Genomic DNA, 12,973 nt, shown 5'->3' on the forward strand with positions numbered 1-12,973 from the left:
CTTCTCCTAGTCTCCCATGGGGTGCAGGGCCCAAGCACTTGGGCCATCCTCCACTGCACTCCCGGGTTCATATAAAAGAAACCATAACTTAATTTTTTGAGAAACTTCCATACAGTTTTTCACAGTGGTGCAACATTTTACACTCCCAACTTCTATGTAGCATGCTTCTAATTATTCCAGATCCTTGCCAACGTTTGCTATTTATTTTCATAGTACAAATTAATGTGTGTGAAGTGGTATATTATTGTGATTTTGCTTTGCATTTCCCAAATGGTAGCAATTCTTATGCATCTTTCCATGGGATTATTGGTCATCTGTATATCTTCTTTGGAGCTTTGTCTATTCAAGTGCTTTGTCCAGCTGGGGCCTTGAAGCAAAAAGGTTCTGCAGCAGTTTCAGGATGCCATGTGACCTACACTGCTATTTGGATCTTATAACTAAACATATCTCATAATATCAGAAGGCTCTGTAGCTGGTATATGCACTGTTCTGACACTCTTTGGAAATCTACTATAACAGAATCACAGCTTAACATCTAAAATCAAAATTTTAGAGATAGCCATCTTTGTCAAATGCAATTTTTCAGTTGGAAAACAGTTTTAGGATTACTCTAGTTGAATCAGAACAATTGACCCTGGGCAAAAAAATGGCTATGTTCTGTGATCTGCCCATTATGAACTAGGTGATATCTAATCAGCTGAATCATAAAATTGGAGGTGAATTCCAGTATTCTACTCTTAAGTGGAAACAGTACATATTAAGATTGGGCTCTAGCTGGTCCAGAAAGCACAGACAAAATTTGTACAAAGGCAGCTCAGATTTCCATGATATTAGGAGTCTTCAAAAAGTTCATGGAAAATAATGCATACTATGACAAAATAATGCATGGATTTCAAAAATTTTTATACCAAAATAAGCACCTTTTAATTCTATTTTTCCAAGAACTTTTTGAGATACTCTTTTACTTGCTCTTATTGTTTTGATATCGCTCCTCCTGACTTCGTAGAGAATTCCCTTTGCTAATTAATAGAGGAGGAAAAAGTTCACTCCTGATTTATATCTGCATTGACTATCAACATCAGACAGAAGTAGATGGCTGCTACACCAGATCCCAAAAGACATTAGTAGGAGGAACTCTTCTCAGTGGGCTGGACTTGGGACAATGACTTGAAATATGAATCTACACTAATCAGAATGAAATACCTAAGAGATTAGCCAGCTGGTAAAGGAATTAGACATGAGATTGAAAGACTAATGTTAAATAAATAAATCTGTTATGGTTTGGATGTAGTTTCTCATCTAAGGGACATGGCTGGGAGTTTGGTCCTCAGTGTGGCTATATTGGGAGGTGGGTCTAATGGGAGGTCTTAGGTCATTAGAGGTACTGCCCTTGGAAGAAACTGGACAGTTCTTGTGGGACCCTGGGTAAATTCTCATGGGAGAGTTATAAAAAGAACAAACCCAGACCCATCTAGATTTTTGTCTTCCTGTCTGGAAATGTGATTTCTTGGTGCCATATGAGCTTCCTTGATGTCATCTGTCATTAGAACCTCACAAGAGGTCAGACTGACTCGGGTTGCTTTATATTGGACTTTCAGCCTTCAAACCTGTGAAAAAGTAGTTTGTCTCTACAAAGTAGCTTGTCTCAGGTATTTTATCATAGTGATGATGAATGAATGCTCTAATATAAGGTCTGAGAAAGATGAATTTAGATGTCTCTTAAAATTGAAGCACTGTGAAGATAATTAGTTTCTATGCAAACTCCTCCATAGAGGAGGCTCTCAATAATGGGATAAACAAGATGAAGCATTTAGTAGAAGTCAGTCAATCTTTTTAAAAATAGTAATCATAGTGGTAATCCAATGGTTCCTGGGGGATCAGTTGGAGATAGCTGCAATAATACTCAGATGTAGGTACATATTCTAGATACAGATGTGTGTTGTTCCTACCTAAATTTCTTTTGCTAGTTAAAATGTAGTTAATAAACAGCATAAAGATTATGCCAATTAGAAGAGGGGAAGCTGATATATCTATTGCAAACTGAATGAGCCTTAAAAACTTGATATTTAGTGAAGGAATTAAGAAGCAGAATGGCCTAAGATCACTTATAATATTCAAGATAAATGCACAAAAGTCCTAGACATTTCTAGGATAATAGATACAAATAAAAATATACATCAAAACACAAAAGTGGGCATTTGGCCTAATGGTCAAGATGCCAAATGGGAAGCCCATGTTCTATATGGAAGTATCTGGGTTCCATATCTGGCTCCAGCTCTTGAATACAGCTCCTTACTATTGTGGACCCTTGGAGGCAGTGGTTATAGATCAGGCTGTTGGGTTCCGACTACCTGTATGGGAGATCTGGATTGCATTCCCAGTCTTTGGCTTTAGTCCCAGCCCTTCCCTGGCTCTGTGTACATTTGGGGAGTAGACTAGTGGGTGAGAACTCTCCCTATCTGTCACTCTCTCTCTCTGTCTGCATCTCTAATAAATTAAACAAAATATCACATAAAATAGTTGGCTATGTTAAGGAGAAGGGAATAAGAGTGGGAATTAAAGAAAATTAGACTAGGTCCATGCAAAATTTGTAGGATGATAATATGCCACAAATTCATTAATATGGTTATCCCAACAACTTTGTACCTAGAGTAAAAGACAAATGATGAAGGAAGTCTAAAACAATAATGAATCCAAAGTTAAAACAACTTTTAAAATGTTCAGCCTCCTGTGGAATTCAGAACTTTGGAGGTGACTTATGTCAAATTGCCCAACATTTCCATCTACATCTTGAGGGAGAAGCCTGATGTGCAGGACAGTTTAGAAGTTATTCATAGTGCAGAGGCCTGGCACTGACAGTCCAATGATGCAGTGTCAGGTGGTGAGAGAGTGAGCAAAAGAGAGTGAGACACACACATACCCACCCCTTCCATCTGCTGATTTTCTCTGCAGATGGCTGCAATGGCTGGAGCTGGGCTAGGCCAAAGCCTGGAGCTTGGGGCAGGAGCACAAGGACATAGGCCATCTTCTACTGCTTTCCCAGGCACATTAACAGGGAGTTGGATTGGAAGTGGAGCAGCAGGGTCTTCAAATGGTGCCCATAAGGGATGTTGGCATCACAGGTGTAGGCTTATGTTGCTATGCCACAATGCCAGAATCCCCTTTATTCTTGAATATTGTAGACAGAGCTAGTGTTCTTATGTAATACATGAGCTTTTAGCTACACAGCCAAAAATTCTAGTGTGGCAGATTCTAGGAATAGGCATAGAGTGGTACCCTATGGAACAGAATGGAATTAGCATCTATTTTACATTAACTTAATATTTTCTATATTGATTTTCTCTTAGGCATTAAATTACTATGCTTGATTATTATCTCACTACTGAAGAAGGATGCAGAGTTATGAAAAAAAATATATTTTCATGCTAGAAACCAGTAGCAGCTAATAATCAGTTGCTACATTGTACATTTTATGCAAGAGAAAATGATTTTTATTTAAAAATTATTTTTATTTTATTCAGAAGGCAGGATATGCAAGAGTGGGGAGCTGAATCATAATCAGAAGAGCTATGACTAGAACGAGGCACTCCAGTATGAGATGTGAATGTCCCAAGTAGCAACTTAATTGCAGAGCCAAGTGCCTATCCTGGTTTATAATTTTATAATCCAATCAAATTTTTTTTCATTCCACGGAGTTTTTATTCCTTCCTATGGGGACCTTCAGTAATGATATATTTCCAGAAAGAAGTTGTTTTTAAGTGATTTGATGTAAAAATAATCAATCTTTTTGATGAGCCACAAATGATCTGATAAATATCTCAAATGCTTAAATGCTTATTAAACATATATAAGAGTGCCACAGAAAGTCTATGATAATTACGCATTATCTTTTAATTCATTACTCATGAATTTTTTGAAGTACCTTTGTATCTAGGATACTGGTTCAATTATCCCCAACTGGAATGGATATCTGAATTATTTCCTACTTCTGTTAATTAATCAGTTAACTAAATAGTAAGTTTATAAAATAATTAAACATTTATTTCTTATTAACACAGTTATGCATTATGATATGTTCTGAGGAATGCATTTTTAAGCAATTTTGTCATTGTATCTTTGTGTGAATCTTTTTGAAGAAAAGTAGTAATCAAATAATGATAAACATCATAGTATATAAATATACAAACTGGTAACATAACTTTTCCAATAAGAAGAACTTTTCCAGTAGGAAAAGTTTCAATGTAACATTTCCTGTGAAACATAATCCAAAAGATGGTAATCCACAATATGGTAACTTTTCCAACAGCAAAAGTATTACTATAAGATTTCCTGTGAAACCTAATCTACAAAAATATAGACTGTCAGACCAATTCAAAGGGTTTTACTGTTGTATTTTTAAAGTTTCTCAGTTTCATTTTAAGACTATTACATAGTTGTGTGTCATCATGATCAAGTATTATATACCATACATAATTGTATAATACTTTTATATTATTGGCAGTAAAGATCTGTTTATACCAGCATCACCACAAACACAGCCATTTTGATTGTCATTATGTTATTAGACAATAGGAATTTTTGAGCTCAATTTTACTCTCTGTGAACTACCATTACATATGTAGCTCATCACATAATGACTAACATGTCATTATTCAGCACATGAAAGTATTTACAACTCACTTTTTATTCTTATGAACTCCTGGAGACATCCACATAAAGCTGGGTACAGCAACAAGATTTAAGATATATACTTTTTCAAATGTGGTTTTCCTTGTTTGAACTCTCAAGATGCTATCCAAAGAAATAGGAAAAGTTTCACCATAACATTTCCCATGAAACCTAATCCACAAAAATATAGACTCTCAAATGAATTCAAAGGGTTTTGCTGTTGTGTTTTAAAACTTTCGCAATTTCATCTTAAAACTATTACGTGTAAGCCTGCAGAACAACAGAAAGATGAAGAAGGCTCAGGGCAAGAGCTCCCCTTAGGACTTGGATCCTAACTGGAATCTTTTCTAACTAGACTGATAGTATCGATGGGAGTCTCTAAAGTAACTATTTTAATTGAAAACTTCAGCTTGGCTGCCAGGGTTGTCTAGACTTTAATGTGACTGATCCTCTGATGTTCTGACATATTGACACATTTCCTCCTAAACAGACACCATGTTATGACTCCTTAAAAATAGTTGTCTTTCAGTTATAGCATGGCACATTATTGAAGTGTGCTCTGCCCCCAGGAACTTTTGCTCAGCTCTGCCTTAACCAGAGCTCTAGATCACACAAGGGATTTGTAAGGCATCTTCACTCTGCATGGAGACCTCAGGCTTCTGGTAAGGTAAGAAGAGCCAACCAGGCTCTATGGAAAACATCAAGTATAGAAATGTGTGCTTGGCGGCCGGCGCCGTGGCTTAACAGGCTAATCCTCCACCTTGTGGCGCCGGCACACAGGGTTCTAGTGCCGGTCGGGGCGCTGGATTCTATCCCGGTTGCCCCTCTTCCAGGCCAGCTCTCTGCTGTGGCCCGGGAAGGCAGTGGAGGATGGCCCAAGTCCTTGGGCCCTGCACCCACATGGGAGACCAGGAGAAATGCCTGGCTCCTGGCTTCGGATCAGCGAGATGTGCAGGCCGCAGCGGCCATTGAAGGGTGAACCAACGGCAAAAAGGAAGACCTTTCTCTCTGTCTCTCTCTCACTATCCACTCTGCCTGTCCAAAAAAAAAAAAAAAAAAAAAGAAATGTGTGCTTGGTAAGAAAGGTTTAAAAGGAAAGAGTGTTGTTGGTAAGAAGGGTTGAAAAGGAAAGAGGTTTTTAAATAAGGAAAGGACATGGTTTGTAAGAATGACTTTATCCTGATGGCTAGTTTACTCTAGACTGGAATGGAAATGGTGAAATGTTTAAAGTTAAAAGAGGGTGTGTGAAAGTCACAAAAGGTTATAAAAGAAAGAAATATTGGACATGCTAACTGCTGCTCCGAGAGGTATCTGTGCCATGCTCCAGGAAGAATGTTGTCTCTGGGTCAACCAGACTGGACAGGTACAAACCCAAATTTGTACTTTTCCTGGACAATTCCAAACAGCTCCAGGACCAGGCCAAGCAGGGCTGGGATTTCTGGCCTGACATCTGGTCATGGAAATCCTGCCTACTTCCTCTCCTTGGCCCAATAACTTCTGTAATCTTGCTGCCTCTCTTTGGACCTTATGTTTTTAATGCCCTTGTTCCTTTTGTCTCTAACAGACTAAAGCCTGTCAAACTCCAAATGGTTGTCAGACAAGGCTTCCAGCCCATTCCATTGGACGACCTGAGCAGCCCTCTGGACCAAGCAGGACAGTCTTTCCAAGGCCACTGTTGCACACCATAAGACAGATAGCAAGAGGAAAATACCCAAATCCTCCTCGATGCCCACATGCCAGCTTTGAAGAAGTTACAGAAAACGGAACTCCATCCATAATCCCAAAGAAGAATTTTGGGTATTACCTCTTGAGGGGGGAATGTTAGGTAGGAAGTCAATTATGAGCTTATGTGTGTGTAACAGGCCTAAAGAGAAGACATCTATGTCCAGCATATGCATCTGCATCTCAAAGTCATCCTGACAATGTTTCAGGGGCAGCCCAGAGTTCACATCCTGCCATGCCCCCTTCTACCTGATAACCTGCCAGGTGGAGATTCCCACCCCTTCTGCCTGACAATCTTCCACAATCTCCCAGGTGCAGCCTAGTATCTGCATCTCAAACACCCTGCTCCCTTCCTCCTGTCTGATAACATTTGCATCCATAAAGTCCTTTGTTTCAGACCTTCAAGAGAAGTTTTTCTATTTACATCAAAAAAGCCCTTTGTTCCAAGAGGAGCAGAGGTGGGGAAGCAAGACCCATCTCCTTAAAAACCCCCAGCCTCAACTGGTCTGTGCGCTCAGCTCTCTGCATCTTTGCTGAGCCACCTGCCTGGCCTGGTCAGGTGTAATCTCTCCACTCAACATGTAACCTCCCTCCTTCCTCCTCCCCAGTCTCTCAGGCTCTGTCTGGAGAGGTGCCCATCTGTCCTTACAGATGTTCCTTCCCTAATAAACCTTGCTATTTTACCTCCCCCCCCCCCCAAAAAAAATAGTTGTCTTTTCAGACAGAATCTGAATAGATATTTATGTAGGAAATAATTAAAATTAATTATGTCACAGTTTCATATTTTTATTTAATGAGATAACTCACCACAGTAAAGAAAAATATTAATCTGAATTTGAGTTTAGGAATACTGACATGCTAGATTTGAATAAATAACTATATGTATTTAAAAGGAAAATAAATCAACAGATAATCATATCCAAACAGTGGAAATGTAAAAGGGTAAATTTTATTGTGCTCTTGAAAGTTAGTAGTTAATTCTTTCAGTGGTCTGAATGAAAACACAAGCTAAGATAGCAAAACTATCTGGACTAGGATAACATTAAGGAATGAAAGATGGACAGTTGAGTGAAGACAAAACTATGATCTAAAAATTTCTGATTAAGCAAATAATATAGAAATTTGCATAAAAATAAGTGTACATACATCATTGCATAATCCCTAGATGAACAGAAGGAAAACATACACACAATTATAAAATGGTGAGGCTGTAAAAGTAAAGGGAAAACAATTTTCAGCTGAACTGATCTTGAGTTACTGCCAAGATCTAGCTATACCAAAGTTGGCCTAAGACTTTTGATGAACTCAAAGCACAGACAAGTTGTATAGCCCCTAAAATTTTGTTTCTTTATAATTCTTTACATGATTATATATGTATAAAATGGCATAAATTACTAATAGTATGGGATATTAGATATAAAATATCCAAGATAACTCACCTATTGATAGCCCCTGGAAATCATACATATAATTTCAAAAAAGCAAGGAGACAACATGTAAGAAATAAAGAGCAAAGAGAAATTCACACTACTTACAGGAAGTCCCTGTTTTCCTGGTGGGCCAACTTTTCCAGGATTTCCTGAAATCCCATCTTGTCCATGGTATCCTTGTATACCTTTTGGCCCAGGGGGTCCTGGAAGTCCCTTGATAATGAAAAATTACTTGCATTATAGAGATGATGTACAGATGTTTAAGTAACAATATATTTTCATATTTATTGGAGGAGTTATATTTTTATACTGTAGTACACATTTTCTGTTTTTTTTTTTTTAAGGTTCATTAATGATCTACAATTTGGATTCAACAGATAGCTATTTTAAAAAGTTACCTAAGAAAAATGCCAACCTAATCTACAATTTACTGAGTAACTGTTACAGTCTTAGTACAATTCTTGGGTAATTTTCATGATGCCAGCCCATGCACAACCAGCTGTGAAGTAAAGGTCTTTAATATGCAGCTGTTAACATAGGATACAGGCTTACTCACCATCTGCAAACCCTTGTATGTGCTATCTTCCCAAGAAACAAGTCATGACTCTTTTGGTTGCCACCCTGAATTAAGTAATTGTATAAGAGAGTAATGAGGAAGAGGGATTTGGAGTATGGGTAGAAAGGTGGGCATGGTGGCAAGAAACATTGTGTTCCTAAAGTTATAATTATGAAGTGTATGAAGTTTGTAACTAAAGTTGTATACTTCTGCATACATTCCAACCGACTTCTCAGGATACAGATCAAAAACTTGCCATAGGGCCCCAAATCCCCTCAAGCTGGGTGGTAAAAATACCACCTTCAGTGTTAGAGTGATCATATGGATAGGGTTAAGGTTCTGGTAATAATAATAGAATTAAAAAGGAGTGAATGTTCCAACATTCTGCAGTCTACACAACAGACTCATAGAAGGACAATCACTTTAAATAGCACTCTGACTTCAGAATCGGCCGTTAAGGCATTCTGGTCTGGCTGAAAAGCCCATGAGAGCATTTCAGGAATGGAAAGCCAAGACACTGAGGCAAAAAGTGTCCTATAGGAAGGATCTCAGTGGGTGAGACTCCAGTGGAAAGAAGTGGTCATCAAAGAAGGAGGTACTTTTCTCTGAAGGGAGGAGGGAACTTCCATTTTACTATGGTCTTGTCTAAAAACTGATGGAGTTTGTGGATTCAAAAGGCTTCTATATTCTAGGCAGCTCATGTCAAGAACCTCAGCTGATCACTGATGTCATACGTAAGTGTGTTAATTGTTAAATTAACAATAAGAATCACTGTGCACTAACTTCCCATGCAGGACCACTGTTCTCAGGGAGTTGTATTGTAACTATGTCTAAGTGCTCTCAAAAGATGTATCATTCTTGGGTGCTTGGTTAAAGTTAATTAAGTTTCTAAAAAAAAAAGAAGTGAAATTAACTTCAAGATGGAATGACTTTGAATAACCCTTTACTCAACCCTGTTGAGAAATAGTTTTTTGTCTTTTTTTTTTTTTACTGTGCAAAAGTAATTGAGTTGGTCTTCTATGTATAAAGTTAACCGAAAATGAATCTTAGTGGAGAATGTTACTGGAATGGGAGAAAGAGGATGAGGAGGAGTGGGAGAGAGTAGATGGGAGTGCGGGTATGGTGGGAAGAATCACTATATTCTTAAAGTTGTACTTATGAAATGCATGAAGTCTGTATTCCTTAAATATAAAGTTTCTTTGGGGAAAAATAAATAAAAAAATTAAGAAAAAGTAATTATATAATGGAAGAAGTGCCTGAAGTTTTAGTTTCTCCTCTTGAGCAACTAGATTTTATATGTAGGAATCTCTGATCTGAATGTGATTGTATTTTATGTTCATTTTCTCTACCTATTTCGATCCAATATAGTCCATCCAAACCAGGCATCAAAGCCTTGGTTATAGGGGCACAAAAGGGAAATCTTAAGTCAGCTGACACATATCTATCAGGCCAGAGGAACAAACTGATGGTTAATGAAAAATTAATCTTTGTTCTTCGATGAAAGGGAATAGAAAAGAAAATAAAAAAAAAATTGTGAGACATTCTGTTCTATTTGTCAGGAGACTAAGAGGCTGAGTCTTCCATTTAAAATCCAGCTCATGTCGTTTTAATTATGCTTGAAAATCTCTGACCTTTGTCATTATTCATTTAGTTATGATGCAAGTTCCCATCAGAGTCCACAGAATGGGCTCCATAAAACAGGAAAATAGCATCTTTCAGTCCTAGAACTTCTATTTAAACAGCAAGTTTGGTTTGAAGTTAGTGGTCATAGTTTGTTCCCTTTGTGTTCCAGCATGGATTTAATTTTTCTCTCAAGACAATCTGATTTATCCAACATGACATAATTGGCCCCTAACTTTTCTGCTTGCTGAAGTTGCTGATTCTGTGTAGAAAAATAAGAAAGATGAAAGAGATCTATTACTTACAGGAATCCCACGTTTTCCAGGAGGACCAGGAGCTCCTTTTTTGCCTTTAGGGCCCTGAAAAGGGGAAGCACAGCTGTCAACTGACTATAACAAATTTACTTCAATGAAGCCGTAGAAAAGAATGCTGAGACCTGGATGCCACAGGAAGTGCTGATATAACTACTTATATGCCATGGGATTGTCATTTAGCTTTCCTGGGTGTCACTTTTATTCATCTGAAAATAAGAGAATGGACCAGATCTCCATGGTTTTCTTTCTAGCTCTTAATACTAAGATTAAAGAACTTAAATCACAATTCTAAAAGGTAATTGAATAGATTATTTAATAAATGTCCCCACTATTAGGTAGAACCTTTGTCTTGTTTTGAAAGAGGCTAAATTAATGCATCAAACATTTACTAACTACAGGCATTAAACAAGTATCAGGAACTCTGTTCCATGCTGATAATGCAAAAGCAATATTCCTCTCACAAGGCACTTACAGTGTCGTGAGAGATATGGATTGATATCCTAAAATGTGCTTCTCTGGAAGCTCAGAGAACTGTGAATCAAGGTCTGTTTTTCCATGTGTGAGATGTTTGAAATCATAATTACTTCAGCAGTAACTGGTCTGCCAGGATAGTTAGGAACTTTGCCTTTGCAAATCATGCCATTGTTCTGATGATATCCTAAAATTATTTTAAGAAAAATGTGCAAAAGAGTTCATGGGTTCACAAGTAAGAAAAAGAATCGGATTGTCAGATATCATCCAAAGTTTTCAAAAACAGGAGAATTCCACCAAAATGGGATGTTAAAGGTATTCAAACTTGAAGACAAATAACGACAAAGATTTAATTTGACAATAACAAAAAAAGAAGAAACTTTAGAAGATATTACAGAACCCCATCATCTCATGCATCTCGATTCCCTTTGTTTTCCTCTTCAACTGCCCATTCCTCTCTCAGAATTTGTGCTTGCTGCCTCTCTCTTATTCCCTTCACTGCCAGAATGGGAGAAAAGTGTCTGGCACATAGAAGGAGTTCAATAAATCCTTGGTGAATGGGTCCCCTCTCTTTCCACGCTGGGAAACCTAAATTCTGTTACTCTGGGTTACAACATATTTCTTTCTGGTGTGCACTCCTCCCATCTATCCAGTTAATATCTTATGTTTCCAAAATAATTCCCCAAGCAGCCAGGTCTCATTGATATCCCATTTAGAGCCAACTGTGGACTGGAAACACAGATAATCCCAAGTAGTAGATGAGAGGCAAACAGGTAAAAGTAACTAAAAGGGAATAATAGGATTTTCCATTCTAGAACAGTTGTAGAGAGATGAATTGAAGCTACTAAAATCATCATCTTAGCTTCAGGGGAGGTGTTAACAGTATCTCATTTCAGCCTCATCCCAAGCTCTGTTCTGAACTTTCATTTTCCTTTGGAGGGATCTGCCCTGCTTGTCAAGTAGGATCTGCCCTGTCCTACTTTATCTTTCTCACTCATTGCATTGATCAAAGAAAGGGTAATCAAAGGAGAGGGAGACCAACCTTGGTCCCTAAGTTCCCAGAAACACCTCTCTGCCTTTTCTTCCTCTTTCCCCAACATCATCTCTGATAATAGGACACCCTATTGTTGTGTCTTTTCATAACATCTCATCTCTTCCTTTTGCTATTGTCCTTTCCCCATTCCTTTGGTTTTGCCATATCCTACGATTCATATTTCTATTTTGTGTTGGCCTTGCTATTTTCATATTGAAAAAATGAAATTTCCCCAAGAACCAAAAATACACAGGGACTGAAAAAAGAAATCCTAAGAAGAAACAATGTATGTTGTCAAAGAGAAGACTGACATTTCTGTAAGAATCTCAGCTTGTTAGAATTTGGTAATGGGGAAGTAATTGGGAGGTTCTAACTCCTACTTCAAAAACCATTTTGTTTGTTTGTTTGTTTTTTTGTTTAGAAGTCACTAATACAGAGTCTTTCTACATGTGAGTAAATCAGAAAATAAGATAGTTGGAGACCTTGGTTTAGTTGAAGTATATACAACTTCTGGAAATTGTGATACCTGTAGTAAGATAATGGTTTTCAGAGCACAATTAAAGTAGAAAAGCAAATGGAAATTGGTTTAAATATTAAAAACTGTTCTATTTCAATCAACTTGAATAGTGCTAATTAAAAAGCATGTAAACTGATAATTCAGGGTTTCCTATTTTGCTCCTCTCTAGGGAATGACTCAATCATTTAGGTGGCAGAACATACCTTTGCATATTATGTCAGGGATAATGTTGGTGAGGGGGAAAGAAATTACCTAGTATGTTTTTAACCTTCATGGTATTTCTTTTTATGCAAAGATACATCTGTTATATGCTTTTGACTTCCAAATTAGACATTTTATTGATTAGGAATTTCAAATTAATCCAGTGAAACTCATGGTCGAGGTAAGGGTTTGAGAAAAATGTTTTTTCAGAATCATGCTTGTAATTAAAAAGTCTGATTTTAAACATTAAAATTTATCTTATCAAAAATCAGGAATTATAAAGGAGGGCATAAAACTTACTGATTTAAGAGAATGATGATAATGTAAGAGAGTTTTTCCTATGTAAGGATCTTCAAGTTGAGGAAAAGGGTTAGGAAATTCAGAAGAGAAGACTGCTAAGACACCGATAGTGATTTCTGAGAAGAGCCCTTTGCTCTAGCC

General features: G+C 37.5%; 1 protein-coding gene across 6 annotated transcripts in view; it reads right to left on the reverse strand.

The window, feature by feature from the left end:
* The window catches only part of COL24A1 (collagen type XXIV alpha 1 chain), a 421,092-nt gene that overhangs the window by 73,598 nt on the left and 334,521 nt on the right, over positions 1-12,973 (reverse strand). For all 6 annotated transcript variants that reach the window (XM_062191650.1, XM_062191653.1, XM_062191654.1 and 3 more), the window contains 2 exons: positions 10,302-10,355; positions 7,926-8,033 (listed from right to left, as the gene is read on the reverse strand). In XM_062191650.1, the coding sequence (XP_062047634.1) occupies positions 7,926-8,033; positions 10,302-10,355 (162 nt within the window). The remainder of the gene's footprint in view (positions 1-7,925; positions 8,034-10,301; positions 10,356-12,973) is intronic.

The sequence above is a fragment of the Lepus europaeus genome, chromosome 5 (genome assembly GCF_033115175.1).
Source record: "Lepus europaeus isolate LE1 chromosome 5, mLepTim1.pri, whole genome shotgun sequence".
Lineage (NCBI taxonomy): Eukaryota > Metazoa > Chordata > Mammalia > Lagomorpha > Leporidae > Lepus > Lepus europaeus.